Source organism: Oncorhynchus nerka, linkage group LG26 (assembly GCF_034236695.1).
Source record: "Oncorhynchus nerka isolate Pitt River linkage group LG26, Oner_Uvic_2.0, whole genome shotgun sequence".
NCBI classification, from domain to species: Eukaryota; Metazoa; Chordata; class Actinopteri; order Salmoniformes; family Salmonidae; genus Oncorhynchus; species Oncorhynchus nerka.
Window position 1 is genome coordinate 20,177,683 of NC_088421.1, and position 22,749 is coordinate 20,200,431.

At 43.5% G+C, this 22,749-nt stretch overlaps 3 protein-coding genes across 6 annotated transcripts; all 3 read left to right on the top strand.

The window, feature by feature from the left end:
* The first annotated feature begins 2,126 nt into the window (after positions 1 to 2,126).
* Positions 2,127 to 3,624, top strand: LOC115110697 (mapk-regulated corepressor-interacting protein 1). Its single transcript, XM_029636557.2, is given in 4 exon segments — positions 2,127 to 2,272; positions 2,275 to 2,424; positions 2,614 to 2,718; positions 2,824 to 3,624. Coding segments are annotated over 4 exon segments (387 nt in total). The 5' UTR covers positions 2,127 to 2,205; the 3' UTR covers positions 2,889 to 3,624.
* A 1,332-nt stretch (positions 3,625 to 4,956) lies between these two features.
* On the top strand, positions 4,957 to 8,221 carry alyref (Aly/REF export factor). 2 transcript variants are annotated; one of them, XM_029636531.2, is made up of 6 exons: positions 4,957 to 5,332; positions 6,779 to 6,934; positions 7,056 to 7,203; positions 7,426 to 7,492; positions 7,584 to 7,758; positions 7,906 to 8,221. In XM_029636531.2, exons 1-6 carry the CDS (start codon positions 5,090 to 5,092, stop codon positions 7,918 to 7,920), a joined length of 804 nt encoding a protein of 267 aa, XP_029492391.1. In that variant the 5' UTR covers positions 4,957 to 5,089; the 3' UTR covers positions 7,921 to 8,221. The 2 variants fall into 2 exon arrangements, with proteins under 2 accessions (XP_029492391.1, XP_029492392.1); XM_029636532.1 differs by lacking the exon at positions 4,957 to 5,332 and adding an exon at positions 5,339 to 6,287.
* Positions 8,222 to 9,232: 1,011 nt separating this feature from the next.
* LOC115110692 (rho GDP-dissociation inhibitor 1-like) lies at positions 9,233 to 22,289 on the top strand. 3 transcript variants are annotated; one of them, XM_029636548.2, is made up of 6 exons: positions 9,233 to 9,322; positions 18,260 to 18,455; positions 20,038 to 20,124; positions 21,027 to 21,103; positions 21,323 to 21,386; positions 21,820 to 22,289. In XM_029636548.2, the coding sequence occupies exons 2-6, from the start codon at positions 18,266 to 18,268 to the stop codon at positions 22,017 to 22,019; spliced, it is 618 nt and encodes a 205-aa protein (XP_029492408.1). In that variant the 5' UTR covers positions 9,233 to 9,322; positions 18,260 to 18,265; the 3' UTR covers positions 22,020 to 22,289. The 3 variants fall into 3 exon arrangements, with proteins under 3 accessions (XP_029492408.1, XP_029492410.1, XP_029492409.1); XM_029636550.2 differs by having other exon boundaries at positions 20,041 to 20,124; positions 21,820 to 22,185; XM_029636549.2 differs by having other exon boundaries at positions 9,239 to 9,322; positions 18,263 to 18,455; positions 21,820 to 22,185.
* Positions 22,290 to 22,749: the final 460 nt, after the last annotated feature.

A 22,749-nucleotide genomic window follows, 5' to 3' on the forward strand; every position in this document is an offset into this window, starting at 1 on the left:
ACTACAAATGAACTTTCTTCTGTCGATTCTGTTTTTTTTTAATGTCACAATTCCAACCCTCCTTCTTTATTCTGGCTTGGGACTGGCAAAAGAGACACTCTGGCGGAGTTACTTAGTTTAAATTTGATTTATTTATTTTAAAAAACACTTTTTTTACATTTACATCCCGCCCTGAATGTAAGCCAAGTCTCTAGATTTGTCGCTAGTCGTTTTTTAAAAAATATGTCGCTAGAGGGGTCTGAATACTTGCTACATATAGCGACAACGTCGCGAAGTTGGCAACACTGTTTAGAAGCCCCACAGTGGAGGTGTCATAATACCCATAAAACCTAGCGGTCAAACAGGGAAATAGTGTGGGGCTCTATATAGCCATACTATTTTAAACTTGTTATCGTTAACTCTTCATTGTTGGAAAAGGACCTATAAGTAAGCATTTCACTGTTGGTCTACGAAGCATGTGACAAATAAAATGTAATTTGAGTAGTAGGCCACTACAGGGGTAATATAGGGTTACATGGCGGTTTAGTTTCCTTTTATTGTGAACAAATGTGCAATGCACTTTCCAAACTGTGAAAGGCAGCAATACCCAACAAAGTGTCTTCTATAGTCTGCCGGAAAACTACACGAAGAAGAAAGCAACACACTTTTCTCAATCAATGAGAAAATATTTTAAACAGACAAGATGGTGGTGTACACACTTTTTTGATTACTTAATGGAGCCCCCAAAAAAGTATTTAGTATTTAACATAATATTGGAGCAATTTCTAAATTCAAACGAACCCCCCTGCAACTACACATGGACATTTAGAAGAAATTCGTTCTTCCAAGTCGGGAACTGAGGAAGCATCTTCAAGTTGGCCGAAAATGATCTGTGCTACACTTAACATTACCTACCTAATAACGCCTATAAGCCAGCTGGAACAGTAATGGTCTGACTAGGGCTTTGTGATATTTTAAATAACTATGGTGCATTATGTTTTTAATTGCTAGGGTGCATTTTGTTCGGGTCTATAATCTCAGGTAAGGGTATTTTTAGCCAATGCTTTTTCTAACTTCTTCGCAAGCTGGTCCATGGTCTGTTTTATTTAAACAAGTACTAAAAAGATCCGAGCAGAGAGGGTAAATGTTGGGGAGAAGGCATTCATAGAAGCATTCCTTTGGGATTTTAGCATTATTTTAAACCAACAAACCTATTAAGTTTTGTTGACTTCCGTTTGAAATTACTTGCCCAGAAATGATTGGTTGGCATTGGCAACCGTTTTAGCCGATGGGAGGCCTAGCTCGCTAACGCTAGTTACATCTTGTTGGCTGAGTAAAGAAAGGGAAAGGAAGCCGAATCTAAAAACAGGTTTGTAAACATAGTTTACATCTTGGTAATTTTCGGATTATTTCAAGATGGCTATAGCGTTATTAATTAATATGACACTGCTGTTGGAAACATTTAATTTGTACTATTGTCTGGATATATTCAGCTAGATAAAGTTAAATGGCTTAGCTAATAATATTAGATGTTAACGTGTAGCAAACATTCGCTAGATAGCTAACGTTATGGTACCGAATAAGCTGACGTTAGCTTGCTAGTTAGCTAACGTTATCCTTTATCTGTCACCCACTACTTCAACCGCAAGCTAATTTCTAACCAACAAAAATGTTAATTTAAAATATACGATATTGGGTAACGTTAGTTAGCAAGGTAGGTGCTTTATATTTTACGAGTCACTGGTCAATATGGGTTGTCTAGTATAATTTATTGTTAGCTGTCTTAGCTAACGTTAGCTAGCTCGCTTGTGTAACGTGAAGTGTCATACAAACATGTAAACATTGAAGCATAAGTAACATCAATAAGCAAGCTAATGCCGATAGTGTTGCATCCAATGTGGCTTTCTGGCTGTATAGTTAAGTAACTGTATTTTGTAGTCTGTTTTAGCTAGCTAGCTTTCAAATGTCAACATTCATCTATTGTTTGTGATTGGTGTCTTTATTTAGAATGAATCATGTCACGCCTTGTTTCCACCACTAGCTATCCAACAGAGGATAAAGAAGTTTCATATTCTCTCAAGCCCCCCCCCCCCCAACTATTCATTAGAAAGGAGCAAGAGACAGACTGCACACAGAATGAGGTTGGAAGAGAGTTGTTTACCTGTTATGGTTGTGTTGTGTGGTAACTGTATATCAAGCTGTATCTTGTAGAATCAGGTATACTGCATGCATGCCAGAAAAACGTATGTTCTATTTTCTAGCCTGTCCTGTTTTTTTCATTCTTTCTTGCTGTTTGTTTTTTATTTGTATCTTTGCTGCTTTACAGCTCATCTGCTCCCAGGATGGTGAACAACTACAAGCGGACTTCCAGCCCTCGGTCTCCTACGAACAGTGGGGAGCTTTTCACTCCAGCGCATGAAGAGAATGTGCGCTTCATCCACGACAGTGAGTCTGTCTCATAAGGCCGATCTCTTACTAAGACTAGCCCTTAACGTCTCCCACCTGAGTAGGCCATCAACATGATCCAAAGCTCCATACAGAGCCCCTGTACCACTGAGCTCAGGTGAGCCATTTGGATGGAATGTGGTATGTAAGGAGATGGTTGAAAGCTGGCATGTGTATGCTTCTTTACAGCCTGGCAGTGTGTGCTCAGAGACATCCGGTCACCACAGAGCAGCGAACGCAAAGACCGTGGACCACAGGAGTATGTGGAAAAGAACCCAAATCCCAACTTAAATTGTAAGTGACTTGATGGATCTGAGTATGTTTGTCATTTAAACAGGCTATTTACTAGATTTGTCAAAAAGACAGAGTAGTAATGTTATTTTTGATCCTTTCTCGCAGCTTTCACACCAGTTGACCTGAGTGACCTCAAGAAACGCAACACACAGGACTCCAAGAAGTCCTAGTCTTTCTCTTTATAGTCAACAGCTTTTTTTTCTGCACTAATTATCCTTGAGAACTTTCTCCTCCTCTGTCAGCCAGCAAATCAACCTTTTGGCCAGTCCTGCCCAGAATGCCGCTTCTCTTTCAGCCCACCTGGACTAACAGTCTGCCCATTCAACAGCAGTGGACTGATGTCCTAACAACCAAAACATTTTTGGAGTCCCTTATCCACCCCAGTCCCCCCCCCCGCTCTTTCTCTGTCCGGGCTCAATATTTTCTTACCCTACCTCTCATCGGGTTGACGTGGAAAGCTGGCATTTGATTTCCAGGGATTCTCTCTTCCGGTTCTTGGTTTTACAGCCATTAATTTTTCTTTTTCACTCTTTCTTTTTTTTATGTGAATGGGACTGATGCAGAGTTTCAATGAAATATGCTGACATCCTGATGCCGAAGTACAGACTGTACAAATTCTTCATGGGACACTTTAAAGGACTGCAGTCTTGAATATAAACTGTTTTCTTTTCAATCTACAAAGGATAATGCTGAAGGGCTGACGTTCTTTTTTTTTTGGAAGATAGTTGAATTGTAGATATATTGGAATGGAAACTGATTGTACGGGCGAGTTTTGGAAACCAAAAATTGTTTAGGATAAATGCCAACATTTTTCATATAGATTCATGCCCCTAAAATGGACTTAGACATCTCCACATTGACTTCCCAGCCTTGAAAAAAAATATTGAATAAAATACTTTTACAATATTTCACTCTCAAATCATTGGTCATAGATGTTCTGACCTAAATTCTCTTTTTGGATGTGTTACCTGTATACTCCCCAATGATGTATGTACAAACATCACAGAACCTACAGTAGGATGGTAAATTGTTGTCTCATGCTCTTTGTTTTGTTTGTGCATTGTTACTGAAAACAGTGTAATAGGCTACTGAACAAAAATATAATTGCAACATTTTCAAAGATTTTACTGAATGCAGTTCATATAAGGAAATCAGTCAATTTAAATAAATTAATTCGGCCCTGATCTATGGATTTCACATGACTGGGCAGGAATGCGACCATGGGTTTTTCCCCACAGAAGGGCTATTATTACAGACAGAAATACTCCTCAGCAACCCCTCCACACCCCCCTCATACGATCCTGCAGGTGAAGAAGCCAGATGTTGAGGTCCTGGGCTGGCGTGGTTACACGTGGTCTGCGGTTGTGAGGCTGGTTGGACGTACTGCTGCATTCTCTAAAACAATGTTCGAAGCACCTTCTACAGCATCAATGTAACAGTATAACTTTAGTCCGTTCCCTCGCTGCGAACCAGGGACCCTCTGCACACATCAACAACTGACACCCACGAAGCATCGTTACCCATCGCTCCACAAAAGCCGCGGCCCTTGCAGAGCAAGGGGAACCACTACTTCAAGGTCTCAAAGCGAGTGATGTCACTGATTGATATGCTATTAGCGCACAACACCGCTAACTAGTTAGCCATTTCACATCGGTTACATATGACTAGTATACGGTATGAACAGGAACAGTGTGTACAGCGGTTATAGGATGATTCTGGACTAGAATACAGTATATACATATGAAGTGGGTAAACGTTATTAAAGTAGTCTAAGGTAGCTGGCTAGTAAAAGTGCCCTAAGTTCAGGGCAGTGTACTGGGGGAAACTGGCTAGTGCTGACTATTTAACAGTCTGATGGCTTGGAGATAGAAGCTGTTTTAAAGTCTCTCGGTCCCGGCTTTGATGCACCTGTACTGTCTCGGCCTTCTAGATGGGTGACCAGGCCGTGTCTCGGATGGCTGAGGGGCCAAGCCGAGTTGCACCAACTATCAAGGAATATGTCAGATCTATTTTTGTATAACCAGCACTACAGTAAATTCGAGACCATTGCGCTGTTGCACTGATAATAGCATCACAGGTCTTTGTAGTGATATGACTCAAGGGATCAATTTCAAATGGTCCCTTCTTGATTTGACAGCATAACCTGAGTAAACTGGAAGGGGCGGCGCACAACAAGCGGACACTGACAGCGTCATCCGTTCCACGTAACGAGGGCACGTGGCTATAAAGACAGCTTGCGCTCCATTTTAGCGTTTTTTTTCTCTCACGCAGCTGAGTAGGGTTATTACCAAGGGTTTTACTTAAGGCAGGGCTCAGTCAGGCTAGTTTTTAGTTCGCTAACAGTTCTTCTTAGCGTAATTGAAACTGCATAATGGCCGATAAAATGGATATGTCGCTAGACGACATCATCAAGCAGAACAGGCAGCAGAGAGGGGGCGCAGGAGGCCGTGGTGGTGGAAGAGGCCGTGGCCGGGGAGGCTCTGGCGGGGGCCGAGGTGGTGTTGGCCGTGGAGCAGCTGGTGGAGGCTTTGGGGGCCGAGGTGGAGGATCGGGCCCCATGAGGAACCGACCGAACCTGAGCCGTGGCAGAGCAAGACCTACGCCATACAGCAGGGTATGAGAAATTTAGAGGAATGGGCTGAGAAAAAGGAAAACGCCTCGTAACCTGAAAATGCCTGCTCGACGTCCTCTAATCTTCAGGCTTGCTAGCTGCTCCCAATGCTATCAATGGCTAGCTTGCTAGTCGAGAGGCACTTAGCTATCTAATCGAATTTCTCTCGAATTAACGAAGGGAAACCCTTTTAAATTGTGGTTGATATGGAAATATAATGCACATAACGTGTCCTTGTCCACCCAAACCCATGTCTGTTACCACTTTTTGAGAATAAGCTTTTGGAGCAGGTTAGCTAGTTGCTAACTCTGGAATAGCTGCTTACCTACAAGGCCCAGACGGCGCCATTTTGAATTCAGCATCTTCAATCAATGAAATATTTATTTCATGGTCTGTCGCAGTATCTTTCGTCCCAGAAAGTCACTTGTTGGACCACCGAATGGCACTGCATCGAATAATATCGTTGCAGTTGGATGATTTTTGTAGCAGAGGCAACTTTTGGGGAGTTTCATCCTACACTCCTTTCTTTTTGTTTTGGGAGTGGCTGGCGGGTTAACACAATCCCCTTTGAGCAGTACCATATCAACACAGAATGGTGTCCTTTATGGATGGAGCAGTGGACTTTTCCCCTCTTATTATTACATATTTTTATCTCTACATTTCTAGTTGTTACTCGTCACAACTCAATCAAAATGGCGTGGTTTCAAAATGGACGCTCAGATGGTTGCCATCCATGTTCAGGCCAGGTAGTTGGTCTACTTTATTTTGCTAGTTGTCTCTTTCAGAAAATGGACACGTAACTCATCAAAGCTAACTCATGGCTTTTAAAGAACAATTTAAGCAAATAACCACACAGCTGGAGTCGACACTGATGCAAAGTACTACAGCGCCATACGGATGGATGACTTTCTTCAGCATACTACTCTCGCTGGGGGATGGCCGCCTGGAGGAGCAGATGGCAAGAGAACAGTGGGCGACATTGCTAGCCTAGTTAGCCAACGAGGGGGTGGGAGCGGAGTGCAGATGGTAGCGAGTAAATGTGTACTGTTATTAATGACTTGTTTACTGCTAAATGTTGCTCAAAATAGCGTCAACAGACGTCAATGCATACATTTCTTCATTCTAGTATGGGAGTTGTTTCATTTTATTTTTTACAATTAGAGCCCATCAGTTTTAGCTAAATGCTTTATGGCCTGTTAGCTTGGTCTAGTGTCTAGAATTGATATGTTGCCATGTGTCCTGTTTTTGCACTGGTTTACTTGCTTGTAGTAATGGGGCGGGGAATGCTGGGAATCTCCACGGGGTAGTAGTGTGCCAACCACCTGGCCCTGTTGGCTGTGTAGTCCCTGATCTCCCCAGCACCTACCCAGCTGTGTGGACTGGACTCTATGATTGGCAGAGACAGGGGAGCCTGAAGTCAGCAGGTTCGTTCTCTTTCATCTGTTGCAGCCCAAGCAGCTTCCTGATAAATGGCAACACGACATGTACGGCAATCATGGCTTCAATGCCAGTGTTGGGGGCGGCGGGGGTGGCGCTGGTGTGGAAACCGGAGGGAAGCTTCTTGTCTCCAATCTCGACTTTGGCGTTTCAGACGCAGATATTCAGGTACAGCTTATTTTCTTTGACTTGGTTGACTCTTTCGAAATTGCGTATTTACCGTGGCTTAGCATTTCCAAAATGGCACTTGAAATCACTTACAATCACTACATGGTTTCTCTCACTACAGGAGCTCTTTGCAGAGTTTGGTACACTGAAGAAGGCAGCTGTTCACTATGACCGGTCGGGCAGGAGCTTAGGCACTGCAGATGTCCACTTTGAGAGGAAGGCAGATGCTCTAAAAGCTATGAAACAGTACAACGGTGTACCACTTGATGGTAGGTTTCTCAAGTGGCTTTGACAGTTGCTGTTTTGCTAGTTCTCTTTCAGAAAATGGATGTTTAACTCATCAAAGCCAGCTCGTGGCTTTTAACGAACAATTTAAACAAATAACCACACCGTTGGAGTCGCCGCTGATGCAAAGAACTACAGCGCCATACGGATGTTTATCTTCAGCACACTACTCTTGCTGGTGATAACCTGAATACTTTCTCTTGCAGGGCGTCCCATGAACATACAACTTGTCACATCACAGATCGACACACAAAGACGACCACCCATGCAGGGGTAAGTGTTAAGATTTAGCTGTTTTCCAAAACAACCTGAGCCAATGATAAGTGTCATGAATGGAAGGTGCTAATGTTCAGATGTTCTACAGTATGAACCGAGGAGGTGGTGGCATGAACAGGGGTCGTGGTGGTGGGTTTAGAGGGATGCAGAGAGGACGTGGAGCAGGACGTGGAGGAGGCAGGGGCCGAGGTGGCCGCGGGGGAAGCACTAAGCCACTTTCCGCTGAAGAGCTGGATGCCCAGCTAGATGCCTACAATGCCAGGGTGAGTCTCAGTTTGAAAATGAGAAAGAGATTATAGTTTTAAAAAACAAACATTTGTCTGCCTACATGTATATTTGACATTAATGCTGGGACAGGCCTACTATGGTAGCATGCGTCTTATCTGATGCGTTTCCTCCACCCACCCCAGATGGAAACAAGCTAAGAGCAAAGCCTAGGTGAATCCTCCAGGCTGCATTACACTCCAGGCTGAACATGAGGACAGTTGCAGTTGTTACAGCGTTGAAGATGCAGGACATTTTACACTTGGATGTCTTCTGATGTGATTTAAATTTGTGTATCAATCCTTTTAAATGCTCCGATGTGTTTTTTACCCATTTTTGTTTTTTGGAAAAAAATATTGGTTTTGACTGTAGGTTTAAGGGGGTGGGTGGGGCTTTCCCTGTTGATCTGATTCCTTTCCCCATAGATCATTGTAATAAACCCTGCAGTACATATTAACCATACTCTGACGGCTTTGTTTTTATTGTCAAGTGCACAAGTACAGTGAAATCCCTTGCATTGTTGGGAGGGCCTTCACATAGTCTACACTTGTTTACAAAGCATGTGACAATTAAGATGTGATTTGATTGCTCATTTAAACAATGCAGTGATCCAATATCGGTACAACACATAACAAAGGTAAGCTTTCTACGGGGTTAGTGCCAATACCATATTTACAATGTGCAGGGAATAGGATCTTCGTGGTAGATATGTAGAGTTAAGGTGATTTAGGCATCAGGGTATATGATAAAAAGCAGAACGTGTCGGGTCAGTGTGAGCAAGTAGTGTGCATGGAGCTAAAAATATAAGGGGCCATGAAGATGGTCGGTCAGTGTAGTCATAACTATTTTGCTTTCTTATGGCTTGGAGGGCTCTACGCCAAATAGTTTTGCAGTGCCAAATGTCTTCCTGGTTCCAAACATTGTGTAACACAGCCGGACACAAAGTACTGGGGTTGTCATGCAAATCTTAGCTGAAGTGCACTGCACCCAACGGTGCACTAGGACATGGGAAACTAAAGACTTGTCATTTGGCGACGTAAAGTATCCTGTCGGTTTACTAGAATAAGGTCAATTGACGCAACTGCGAACAATTTGATTAGCAAGCTGTTGCATGTCGCCCAGATATGAGTGACTGGATTACCTAGGCTAAACCACTAGATGGCCGCATAGTTCATTGATTGAACATTGCTTTGTTAAGGCTACTTTGTCAATTTTGCAGTCTGTCCATTACTGATGTTTAAAAACTTGTTGGTCATTCTCATGTCCCGTCTGAGCTCTCAAATGACGAGATTGGCTGCGAATTGTCATACTGTTAAGATCATTGCGCTAATTTACTATACGTGTATTCTAGTCTACAAATACATTTGCGAGTTTATTAGTAACGAGCATTTACCTGACTAGTGCACTTTACACCAGGCTTGTTGCTGAGCGCCCGCCTACGTTCTTACAGCCTTTGTAGTGCGAGTCAATATTCCCGGAAGTGTGCCTGCGTTTGATTTGAGCTGCTCCCTCCTCGCCATTCAGTGGCGCGTACTCCAGTGTAGCAGCAGCAGCAGCATAACGGTAAAGTCCGAGAAAATATTTAATCAACTTGTCTATACATTTAAGTTAAAACGCTGATAGCTTATTTGTACGTCAATTTTTGGTAGTACAAAGTCGCGAGTTCTGGTTACTAGTGCAACTTGTTACATGCTAACTAGCAACTTCATGATGTGTAGTTTAATTCGACTAGTGTAGATTACTCATTTTAATTGTGATGCAGACCAGAAACTGATGTCACTGATGTTTGCTCTGCGATTGCTACAAGTTTAATTATACAGTGATAAGTAATCTCTTTCCATGGAGGTAGGATATCCTTGTGAATATCCACTAAATTGATCTGTGATTAGATCCTGTTGACTAAGCAAGTCATGAATTTCAAAACAGCACTATTCAAGAGAAAAAAGTTGTTTATCAGACTCAATTAATGGGTATCTATAGGCTAACTTTTCATCGCATGAAAGTTGCTCACGTTCTGTCAGCAGACGACACTTCCTGGAATGCAAGTTCATTTTCCGCGGTGATTCATCATTGAACATGTTTTTCTTGAACTTGATTGAAGGGAATGAGCGAATCCTGTAAATTGCTACAAATATTTATATACCCTCTCTGAAAGCGAGTTTGATACAGATGTGTATTTAAAATAGGCCTAGTGAAGTTCGGATTTGACTGACGGATCCAGGAGGACTCACCAACTGACTGGCACACTTCAAATAATGCAACTTTTAAACCCAGGCAGCCTATCTGTTAGGACGTGTTTTTATGGCATACAAACGTGTGCATCTTTTCTGAAAATCATTAGGCCCATTAACCCGATAGACTGGCGATGACATGCTTGCAAAACTACGGGGGCTGGCTTTTTCCGAACGTGAAGCCTTTCCTTTCTGTTTCTGACGCATGGCGCGGTAGAGTTCTAGTTCCTTCTGTTGGAGAGTAGGCCAGGGCGAGTCTTAGGTCTTCACCAAACTTAACCCGTTCCTCCTAGTATTATCCATTTACAGGTAGTTCACTCACTGTAAGTAAAACGATTTATAGTGTCTGTAAGGTAAACCAAACATACCAACATTTCAACAGCCTGGCTGCTCCAATTGTTGCGCTTATCGACCTACATAAGAACACTATAGCATCTGCTGGATGTTCAGCAGCTCAAAGGTCCCCTTAGCCTTGTTTTTGTTAACCTAACCAGTTTACAATGTTCTATGCAACAGGAATAAAAACTAACTCTACATATTAATATTTATCTTTCCAGAGGTCGGGGACATGTAATGTTGACTTAATTGATATACACTTCAAGCCAAATAGCGTCCTCATATTTTCAGCCTTAGGGCTTCACTAGTCTGTTATTCAGTTCATGTGACATCTTGTATTTCCCTGTCAGTTTGTGGCAATGTAAAGAGAGAGGGGGGTATTGATCCATAGAGATACTTTGGGCATCTGTCCCCTTTACCACTATCCAATCAATGGCAGCTCACCACTGCAACTACCATTGCTTTCTCATCCGAAATGCTGTTTTTCTACAGGCTTTTTTTTGTTTTGAGTAGGACTAGAGATTTGAAATCTGATGTGATGTTTTTCAGTACACCCCTTTCAACAATAATTGGTTTCATGTTTTCTAAGCTATGTTATTTAATATGACTTTTTAGAGAATGTTCCAGCCTCTGGATTGATGCAAGTTAACTTCTCATTCGACAACCACATGCCTTGGACATTACTCCACATGATTCCAGGAACCAATCTTAACCTGATTTTTGATCAAGATGCACAGCTATTTTTCTTCTTCTTAAAAAAAAAGCAAGCTTCCATCATCTAAAAGCAAGCTAGCTGATTTCTAACCTCCATTACAGGATAGGCTACATGGCTGTGGGTCATCACTACGCTTCTCTCTCCTTGTCTCTACTTCCCTGTCACTCTGCATTAAGGCAGGGGATCTGGCTGGGGAAATTGTAGCAAACCAAAGGAGATTAAATTCAGGGCTGAGCACAGCACCATCTGATGGCCTACTTTACGTAGCACACAGTCTACATAAAGACAACTCGCCACAATGAAGGTATGGAGGCATTTAATGACGCCTCCCACACATTCCACCCCCTCCTATAGCCTGTCATGACAAGAACCAGGCCTGATGGTGACTCCTTTTCTCTCAGAGCCATTTGGCTATCTGCCCTCTTACTGCCTTTAAGTGGCACGTCGGTCCCTTCTGTTTTTGCTGTAACTCGCAAGGAACTAGAAACGAGGACACTGGCCAGCATCTCCACACATACAGCAGTGTTAAAGATTAGCTCTTCTCTTCTGCTGTTCCTCCTCATTGTACTGTGGCTTAGACTGAACAACAGACCACACAACCCCCAACCCCCAAATGTCCCCCAGGGGATATCAGCCTTCACATACACCTCATTCAAAAGGAAATGGCTTCCCTTCATGCTGGATATGTCCTTATTTAGTCATTGCTATCATCCACCAGAGGGCAAACGTTACACTGCATACTATTTAGTTTCTTGTTGCAGATGTTGAGATGTTCCTCAGACCACATGATTAGTGCCATCAAGTGTACCACCCATCATCAGGTCATTGCTCTGTCAATGACGCCACATTAAAAAGCCCAACTGAATGGAGCCACCATACAACAGCAGGCTTATTACTGTCCATAGTGGATGCTGTTGCCTTGTTACCAAGGGAGGCAGACATAATCTGGGCATGTGTCGCTACTCGCTAAGCCCCCCCACCGTGCAGGGAGAGAGCCCTGACCTTTCATCTGGCACCTTGGCACTCCCGTTCACTCTCAGCTTCCTGCTATGTCTATACAGAGTGATTTCTCAGACGGCTATTTTTAATGCTCAGACCGTATTTATTCTAGCTTTTCCCCCCTTGAGGTAGAATATTTTTTCTCTTTCGTCTGATACTTCCTCAAATTTTGACTCCTCTCTGCTCTGTTTATTCATGTCTCACTCTGTCGAAATGAGTGCCTCCTGCATTGCATCAGCTCTGTCAGGCACAGTCCTCCTTCCTGAAGGCACTGTTCTGCATTTAGCGCTGCATCCTCTGCTTTGTGCAGCAGCCCAGCGTGTCTGACATTACATCAAGCCACTGTTGCTTACCTGAATATCTGCTAACAAATCAAGACAATGGGGTTTACGTCAGGTGGAGAAAGGCTTACAGGGGAAGTCAAGGGGATCATTTAGAAGCCTTTTGCATTACTATGTGTGTTTAAGTGCAGTCCAACGTGTGGTTAAACACAGTCCTCTTCTCTAACTGGCGGATGTGAGTCATGTTGTCGGCAGAACATGAAGGAAACATACAATCACAGTTGACAAAAGTGCTGCAGAGCACAAGGAAGTCAAGCACTCTGGTAAATGGCACATAAGTCTAGAAGGGCGTCACAAAGCTACATCACAAGGACATGAAACGGTGCGTCCTGTGGGGAGGAAAGGGAGAAATGCTAAAGTTCGCTCTCAGAGCTAAGTCTATGGCAGGGAGGGAGACAGAACAGAGAGGATCAAACTAGCCATAGATGTTTTTTGTGTGTGACATTAGGAGTAAAAAGAGTATCCAGGCTGCTTGCCAAATCTAAGGTTGGTACAGCACAACGTTCCTGGAGGCGGTTGTGTCAGTGATTAGGTAGGTTTATCAGAGACCTGCCTGGAGCTGGAGTTCAGCCCAATTAATGATTACGTAATCCCTGATTTCCTGATTGCCATTTCTCCTCCCCCTCTGTGGTTTAAAGCTAATTGTAGCTTTTGGACAATGCCAGCTGTTCTCTATTGCAGAATACACTTGGGTGATCACTTTTTATTTTATTTTTTACCCTGCCTTAGAACTGGGACATGGCTGAGACACTAGATTGCAGTAAATGCTTATATTTTAGCATTTGTAATGTATCTTGTCATCTATCAAAATTCTGTTAAAATTGCTGTCAGCCTTGTGCTGTCCTTTTCCTGTACTCTTCCCTGTGAAATGTCAAATGTGAAGTCCTATGAGAGTACACAGTGAATGGGTTAGTTGGACAAAAAAATAAAAGACAGCTATGAGACCTTTACTACAGAAGAATGATTTATGAGCTGGAAATTTCTTGAGGAACTCTTTCTTGTTTGCCTTTTTTGGGGGATTAAGAGCTGGTTTCTGACCAAGAAATCTTTTGATTTTAAGATTAAACGGATCTAACTTTGAAGGAAAAGATGAACTTAAGGCGTTGTCTTTGAGTTCCTGTCAATTTTGCCTCCAACTCTGACCTGTGCTGAATTTATTTATGTTTGTGTCCTGCTTACAGAAAGCCTCCATCAACCACAATATCTTTAGCCATTTTCATCAACTCAGGAGGCGTGTCTCGCCCTTGTTAAATTTAGTAATGAAGGCCCTTGAATCTCTATAGTACACCAAAGAGGTTTGTCAGTGGAATCCTCTTGATGTGTCACCACTTACACCCCCAAACACTTCCCCTTTGCTATTCCCCAATGCCTTATTAGCAGTAATCTCTGTCACTAATCTTACTGCTCTAATTGTAGCTAAGGAACAGCCCTAATCTGGGTGTCAGCTACTCTAGAACCTGATCAAATGGGGATAACCCTCCAATTAAAGCTATTGGTATTTCTTTAGCAGCCAGTGGTAAGAACCAGTGTGAGGGGTTCAATGTTGACACATAAGCCGATCACTACCTGTATTTATATACCTCAGTTACACCAAAACATGTCACTTAGCAGTGACGAGTGAACAAGGCCTTATTTCCGTAGTCAGTCAGTATTTGTGTAATGTCAGCTGCTGGATAAATGTGTATTGGGACTTATGCTATTGTTGAAACTTGGCCTAATCTATTTCATTGAGCTCAGTGGACCTATAATTGACCCAATCATCCATTTCGTGCTTAGTGAAGATCGCATGTGAATCATTATCTTGACGTGGTTGGTCAAGCCAGAAACTGAACGTGCTCCAATAACTTATTCTATGCAAGCCAAACTGTGTTGAGAATGAGATGGCTGCCAACTATTGAACAGTGTTTATAGTCTACTTGTTTGCCTATGGGCATTAGGCAGTCATACCAAGCAATGGCCACACTGATAAACGTGTGAGACTGAAGTGGGTCACTGCTCGGATGGTGCCTCACATCCGTTGTAACTTTCTACTAAAATATGTATTTCTTGTTGTTATAATAATTGTTGCATTGTACTATTTAAAAAAAAACTCTAGCCACCTTGACTCACAACCTAGTACTCTCAACAGTATGATTTCTGTTTTTCACCCTCTTGTTTGTCACTATTTCCTTGTGTCCCACACCTCACCCCCTCCTTTTATCTACCCACTTATTCTGAAGCACACATCCCCTCCAGCTGAAGCCGCTTGACCCAACAGCAGGCCAGTCGTGAGGGGCTGTGTTGTGGTGTGCGTTAGCAGCAGAGAAATATAGCACTCCTAAAGTATGTCCCTCTCATTTATCACCACACCAATCCTGGGGGACAACTCGGTATGTAGCGGCAGTCCACCAAGGCTCAGGTCTGGATCTAGGCTAGCACATGAGGAGGAGCGACTAGAGATGAATAGAGATGACGTGAGAAAGATGGCACAGTATCCCTGAATCTGGTCCCGTCCTCCCACTCCTAACAACCAGTCCTTCTCGCTATTTCTCCAACTTCACACACATTTGCACAGCTGAACTACCAAAACACACTACTGCTAACAGAAGAGGAATTTCTGCTTTAATGAGAACGTGGAGAGGCCCTGTTTGCGGAAAAACGGTGCAACGTGCTCCCTGTTCCTGCTTGGCGCAGGTCCATCTGTCAGGCGCTATGCAAAACAGAGAGGGGCAGAGGGAGGGAGACGATTACAGAGCGAGGAGGGGGGTGGAACTGGTTAGTGTGGTGAGAGGTTTGAGAGCCAGACAGGAGCCCTTGTTTGCAGTGGTGTGATTTTAATGTACTAATGCTGGGATTGCGTGTTGAGTTGGGGTTTTTATGGTGTGTTATGTCACCAAGGTAATACCGGCGTCTGTGTTCAACATCTGGAGCCTTGCTCATGGCACAACATCAATGTTGAACTTGTTTTTTTTCTCTTTGCAGTTGCGTGTTTGTGTGTAGCCCAATAATAACATCTTTCACACATCCCCCAAGGCGTTCTACGTGGCTTTTTAGCCTGTTTTCTTATGTTTTTCTACCATTGCTAAGTTTTCCCTCGTTATGTTGGAATGTGTGAGCTACTACGGTCCTTGAACAAGTGTGTTTCAAACTCGACTGCTGCATGAGCATGACAGTGTGTGATATATAGCATAGCCTAGGCTTCCTTTCTCGTTGTTGGTTAGGTGGTTTCCTGTGAACCGACTGACATCCATAAACATACTGGCATTGTTCTGTGTTGTGGAGGTCTGCCAGGGCCCTTTGTCAAAGTAGTATTCTTGCTCTTGCCATTTTCTGTTTTACAATTTGTCAGAGATACTCAATGTTGCTCAGTTAATTGATTGTATTACACTAATACACTTGTGTATTACGGTGTAATTACACAGTGCTACAGCACAGGCCAAGTTGATTAGCTTTTTCCCGAGTTGATTTGCTTTGTTGCAATGTAATTGGGGCCAGCTGGTGTCAGTTCACCAGTAACAGATTGGGTCAATGGATTTGCAGTCTCTCAGTTGAAATTCTACTTAACAAAGCACAGTAAGCTGATACAAGCACTAGAAGTAGCCTTGACCTGCCCTGTAAGTGCAGAGTTTAAGATTTTGATCCTGTCATTTATTGCTGTGGGGAAAAAACTATTGGTCTGTGGTAAAGTGAAGCTTTTAAAGTATTAGATGCAGTACTGCAGTAAATCACTAATGCATCAGTAGAAAATGCAGCATGGCATTGGCGCCATCACGCTGAACTGCTACCACTGAAGACTACGCTGCTGACTGTCTGTGGTGTGTACACGGATACAGAGAGGCGCTCTGTGCCAATCACTCACAATACCACGAAGAACAAGGAGGCCTGTCTTCATGAAGGGAGACAGAAAGTACAGAGCAGCAGTGTTATGAAATCACCTCGGTGTAGCAGAGGTATTACACCAGCTAGACGTAGGCCTCTATTTTACTACAGTACTTAACCGGCAGGTAGCCTAGCGCAGTGGTTCCCAAACTGTGGGGTAAGGGGTGTCCGCTGCAATAGTAGAATGCACAAGGTGCGGTTTCGAAATTGAGTAGAGTATCATCAGTTTTCCTCAGTCATTGTATACCTTGGAGAGCTATTTATAACTTGTCAGAAATGTCAAAAGATCAACTGGGCCATGTCGGCTAAAGATTTTTTAGCTAGCTAGGTTTTTTAGCACATAGATTTTGTTTTAATGTCTGAGTGACTCAAATAACACATGAATAAACATTAGACAAAATGTATTTAGACAAAACTGCCCTTAGAAAACTGCCCTTACAAAACTGCCCTTGAGCAAGGCAGTTAACCCCCAACAACTGCTCCTGGAGGCCGATGACAGGGATGTCGATTAAGGAAGCCCCCCCGCACCTCTCTGAGGGTTTGGGTTAAATGTGGAAGACACATTTCAGTTGAATGCATTCTGTTTTGCAAGTGACTAGGTATCCCCTTTCACTTCCCATCTGTGGGGAAAGGTTGATTTCAACACCAACTGCTCTCTCCTCACGACACCCACCTCTCTGGCAAGAGGACCCTCCCTCTAATATCATTGTCCTGATTCCTGCGTAGCATCACTCTCCCCAGACCCTAATTGATGTTGACTGGTAATGCAGTGCAGCTGGGTGCTGCTCCCCACATTAGCATGTTGTTATCTGCTTGATCCACAGAAGCTTGACTGTAGCTCACTACAGCGTGGTAGAGGAGGGAGGGAGAGGGTTTGTGTTGAGACCAACCAGCCCACCGTGGTTCCCCCCCCGCATGTACAGCGCTGGCCCCTCTCTGGTATGACCTCCATGCTAGGACTGTGTCCAATGAAGTCCAAGCCAGGACGTGTGAGTCAGGCCCAGAGATCTTTATCGCAATAGAAGGTTCTGGTTAGGCTCAGTCACATGCCTTGGCTCTGTGTGTGTGATTGGGTATTGTTTCAGAGCAGCAATGAGGCTGCTGAGGTCAAAATGCAATGAGAGAAGGATGTAAATCTATAATCATCTACCAGGACACCCTATTAACCTGGTACCTGCCCCACAATGCATGCAAATCAGATTTATTTAAAGGATCCTAATGAGCATCTGGGAAGTGGCGTGTTGACTGCTACCACAGAGTTTCTAAACCCAGAGGCCCAATATCGCACGACTTCCGGGAACCCATGCGAAGCAGACTGGAGGCCAGACCAGGGTTTGAGAAGTGCAAAAGTATTCCTTAGTTGTTACTTGACAAAGTGACACATTTTCATTTTTGTCAAAAACAACTTTATATCGAGGAGTGCCTTTGATTTGATGGCCTGCACATCCACGCTAGACGACCGCTAGACCTGATGACGTGTTTCTGCGCATGAGCTTAGCTAGCCAATGTCGCCATGACATCGCCTACAAGCGTGATCTGGGATTTTTATTGGTTCATACTAAACCATCTTTGCTGCTACCATCTTTCAAACTCTGGCCCTGCTTGAAAAGTTTGGAAATAAATCCTTACCTCCTCCCTCCCTTGTAAAAGTAACCAATCTCACATGATTCATTAGTTGGTAGCATGTGAGGTCTCTACTACACGTCTTTTACCAATGCAGTCATTTCAGACCAGTGGTTTACCTGAAGACGAGGTACTGTAGGGAGGACCAATTTTTCAACCTTCACAAAGTATTCAGGGAGTACGCTCAGGTGTGCTGTTTTTAATCTTGTCCTCCTGCGGTGTAACTTAATAAAGGCGTTTACATTTTTCGGTAAGACAGTGCCTTGGGGGGGGGGGTTTAAGTGTTTTGTGCTCACTACGCAACAACAGTGTTTTACAGTGTTTTGCCTTGCAGTTTGTTGATCTATTTTCAACGTATTGGACCAAACCTCCTGACCTGTGTCTCTCTCGCTCTCAGTAGACTATGGCAGAGCAGGATCCCACCCCGGAGCAGCTGGCGGCCATCGCAGCGGCCAACGAGGAAGCGGAGGGCGGGGTCAACTACAAGCCCCCCGCTCAGAAGAGTCTGCAGGAGATCCAGGAGCTGGACAAGGACGACGAGAGCCTGCGCAAGTACAAGGAGGCCCTGCTGGGGAACGCCGCCGCGGCTGCAGGTTTGTGTTGCTGCTCCAATTACACACGTTGTAGAGACACACACACACACACACACACTCTGCAGACACACTCATGCAATTTGGACACACCAGCCCTGCAGACTATTTCTCTCTCTCCCTCTCAAACTGATTAACAAACAAACCCACATCCACATCTCGTGCAACCATCTTTGTTTATTTTCTTATAATTCCCTCCTACTTTCAAGTCCTTCAGCAGGCTTTCTTTTCAGGGATTTAATTGAATGAGTTTGCAAATACCATAAGAGAGGGTGGGAGAGGGCAACAGGTTGGCAGTCTTGGTGCTCAGTGGGTACAGCAGTGACAGAGTTACCCCCCCAGACAGGTCAGTAGCTGACACCTGCAACAATCTGTGAACTAGATACAGGCTGGCAAGATACAGGCTGCTGACTGGAAAGGAGGCCAAGCCGCCTGGGCTTTAGTTAGAGCTGCGGTATCAAAGACTGCGATGAACCACAGATTGCTGGTAGAAATATTTTCACGTTGTTTTATGTCTGATACTCACTTCCATCTGTTGCAAATGTCATTATTCACAGTTGAACTGTTCTTCATGAGCTGTTGTAGTTTTCTGCTTTAGCCTATTGACTTAGCCCCCTTGAGTTGATTGACGCACCGGTGCATGACAAAAAATCCCCATCAAAATCATTCAATTTAAGCTAGAGAGAAGTTTTTTTTTGCATTTGGATGCATCTCAATCCACCACATCCTCCGATGTCGTACTTCCGCATCTGAAAGTTGGCACAGCTTGAACAATGTTTGTCAGACCATGAGACATCTGGAAAATGTCTTCTCATGTTAAATGTCTGTAGAGTTGGAACAGTTAGACCTAGAAATTATTATGACCACTCTCTTTTTTTTTAACTAGGCAAGTCAGTTAAGAACAAATTCTCATTTACAATGACTGCCTACCCCGGCCAAACCCTAACCCAGATGACGCTGGGCCAATTGTGTGCCGCCCTATGGGACTCCCAATCACGGCCAGTTGTGTTACAGCCTGGAATCGAACCAAGGTCTGTAGTGACGTCTCTAGCACTGAGATGCAGTGCCTTAAACCGCTGCGCCATTCGGGAGCCATTGAAAGGGGAGATTCTCCATTAAAAACAAATGGAAGTTTGAAGGTAGTTTTGTGCCAACCCATAAAAATGGTTAAATATGTCAAATATATATATATTTCCAGTTTTCATTATTTTATTATTATTTTTTTCATTATTTTTTTAATCTATCTCCTAGATCTAGGACTGACACTTTAAAACCTTATTTCTTATAATTTTATTTTTGACTGACCTTTTTTCCATTCATTAATTTGTTATTCAATGCGTTTCTATGGGCTTTAGTATTAAAGGCCTAAATCAACATTTTATTTTTTTTAAATTATACCTAAAGGTGTCCTAAAATTCTAAATCAAATAGCTAAATGATCCATAGTATGAGCATCTTAACCCCACAATGTCTTAGACTCTAAAGAATTAAACACGCACTTCTTATAATAGTCAATGTTTTTTGTGTTTACCATGAATTATTTTTACATTTTTGTACTTTGCTTTGTTTTTTTCCCTTTCTCCCAGTAGACCCCAACGCTCCCAATGTCCAGGTGACACGCTTGACCCTGATGTGTGAGACGGCGCCGCTGCCCCTGACCCTTGACCTACAGGGTGAGTAGAGCAGCACTGTGGTTGTACTGGTATTTAGAGGGCGTGTTTCAGAATAGACTGAGGTGCACTTTTTGAGAAAAGGCTCCATATTGAAAGACTTCTAATGTGTTTTAGTGTGAAAAGAAGCCTTTGTAGTGAGCACATGTAATATTTTCCATATGAATGTGTGAGGGTGGAACTTAAGCTTACCATTGGGGGGGACAAAAGACATTGCCTCATAGCAGACGCAATTGTTCATAGTAGCCGCAACACCTGGCCACCTATGGTTTACAAACATACGTTTTCCAGTAGACATATCAGGCATGTTCCATGGGCCATTCCTAATGGATTGGTTTTATTATTCGAGTTAATGAGGCATTTCTTCTGCTGGTTTGAGACTCTTCTGCCCTCATATGGCCTGTAGAGCCACCTACAGGGAAGAAACCAGGGCCATAGAGCTGAACTCACATACAGGGAAGCGCCATCTAGTGGACACTATAATAGCAGGCTACAACCCTTTAATAAAAATGTTGTATCCATTATTTTACCAGGTAAGTTGACTGAGAACATGTTCTCATTTGCAGCAACGACCTGGGGAATAGTTACAGGGGAGAGGAGGGGGATTAATGAGCCAATTGTAAACTGGGGATTATTAGGTGACCATGATGGTTTGAGGGCCAGATTGGGAACCTGGAACACTTAGAAAATCCTGCCTTTGTGCTCACATTTTTAAAGATGCTGAATCACTGATCTGACACCTTTCACCCATCCAGTCTAACACGATTACTTCCAGGGGAGAACTTTGTACATTGCATATATTGGAACAAAATGATAGACTCCTCCTGCATTCACTCTGCCTGAGGGTCTCTGACATTCTCTTTCTGTGGTCTGGCCGCCTCTTTCTCTCTGCTCGACCTCCTCAGGAGACCTGGAGTCCTTTAAGAAACAGTCCTTTGTCCTGAAGGAAGGCGTGGAGTACAAGATAAAGATCAGCTTCAAGGTGAATGAGTCTGGCCTTTTTCAGCAATGTGTTATGTCTGTTTATCCAATCGAACTAACATGACCAGTGTCAGCTTGGCCACTATCAAGCTATTTTGGCCACTGAAATTCAATTGTAAGCTGAATACACACCATGTCCCATCATGAAAGGGCTGCTGTCTTATCCGAAAGGTGGATGTGTAAAGAGGACCTCATCACTGACGGTTGTCTCTGTCTGCAGGTCAACAAGGAGATTGTGTCGGGACTGAAGTATGCCCAGCAGACCTACAGGAAAGGAGTCAAGGGTAAGTTCTGCTGTTTCATTTTCTTGCTCTGTCTACTGTGAGGATTTGAGAATGCCGGATAAGGTTAAGCAATATAGTGTACCTTTCATCTAGAGGACAACATGGAGATATGACCATATTGCTTATACTTATCCAATTATCTCAGATGTCCACAACAAGTGCATCGGAGACAGGGGTTAGGGATGTATCTGGGATTGGATGTTGGGAGTGGCTTGGTCAACTCAGGTGACTGTATTCGCCTGTGCACAGTAAATAGGTCAAGTTAGTAGATGAGGTATTTACATTGGCATTCCTAGACGGTCATTAAATGACTTGTTAATAGTTCCGGAGTGGCCATAGAATTTGTATTTGATGACGCAGAGAAGTTTTTGTCAAGAGGCAACTTTGGAAAATAAATCTAAGCCCCTCCTCTCTTTCCTCTCTCTCTGTGTAGTTGACAAGTCAGACTACATGGTGGGGAGCTACGGGCCGCGGCCGGCAGAGTATGAGTTCCTGACTCCTCTGGAGGAGGCCCCTAAAGGCATGCTGGCCCGCGGCACCTACAACATCAAGTCCAAGTTCACTGATGACGATAAGCACGACCACCTCTCCTGGGAGTGGAACCTTAACATCAAGAAAGAGTGGAAAGACTGAGTCCCAGTCAACTTAATTCTTCCCCCTCTTCTTATTCCCCCTCCATTATTTTGAATTCATAATAATGTGATAAGTAATTAAGGCAAATTTTTCTCTCGTCCACCCCAATCCCTGCAGTAGTTTCATTCCAATCACGTTGTCATGCCATTCACCCCCCCCACACACACTCCTTGTGATGCTGAGTATTGAATATGTGGAGAAAGCAAATCATGTGCACAATCATGAATTTGTTTTGGTTAGCTTGTATATAAACTTTTTTTTTTAATGAAAGATTGATTTGTTAATGTTCTTGATATGGATGTCAATCAACTGTGTGAATTCCATCCTTTCCCCTTCATCCCCTCTTTACCCCCCTTCCTGCTGATTGTTTTATACAACCATGATCTGCCTTGTAAAGGTGTTGCTGTGTGTTAAAGGCTGTGGTCCACACTCTGTACTCTTTGTTGGGGATGTGGCCCTCTGTCAGTGGAAAGCCTTTGAGCAGATTATATGTACCAGAATCCACACAATTAGTTTATTCTGGAACTAGTGTGAATTCCTAACCGTTAAGAGGTGGCATTGAACAGCACTTACCGGCAGTCCACCAGAGGCACTGTGACCACCTGCTGAAGGTGCAAGTGTGCCTCTTCCTGTTCAGGGTTTTCACCTCCCTACCTAGTTCATTCAGCAGCCATGTGGCCTTAGAGAGGATTCCCGTAGAACTAACAATGAAGGAAATGATCACAAAGAG

Coding starts and splice junctions, on each gene's coding strand:
- alyref (XM_029636531.2), top strand. CDS start 5,090: ATGGCCGATAAAATGGATATGTCGCTAGACGACATCATCAAGCAGAAC. Junction 5,333..6,778: donor GACCTACGCCATACAGCAGG/GTATGAGAAATT, acceptor CATCTGTTGCAG/CCCAAGCAGCTTCCTGATAA. Junction 7,493..7,583: donor AGACGACCACCCATGCAGGG/GTAAGTGTTAAG, acceptor GATGTTCTACAG/TATGAACCGAGGAGGTGGTG.
- LOC115110692 (XM_029636548.2), top strand. CDS start 18,266: ATGGCAGAGCAGGATCCCACCCCGGAGCAGCTGGCGGCCATCGCAGCG. Junction 18,456..20,037: donor GAACGCCGCCGCGGCTGCAG/GTTTGTGTTGCT, acceptor CCTTTCTCCCAG/TAGACCCCAACGCTCCCAAT. Junction 20,125..21,026: donor CCTGACCCTTGACCTACAGG/GTGAGTAGAGCA, acceptor CGACCTCCTCAG/GAGACCTGGAGTCCTTTAAG.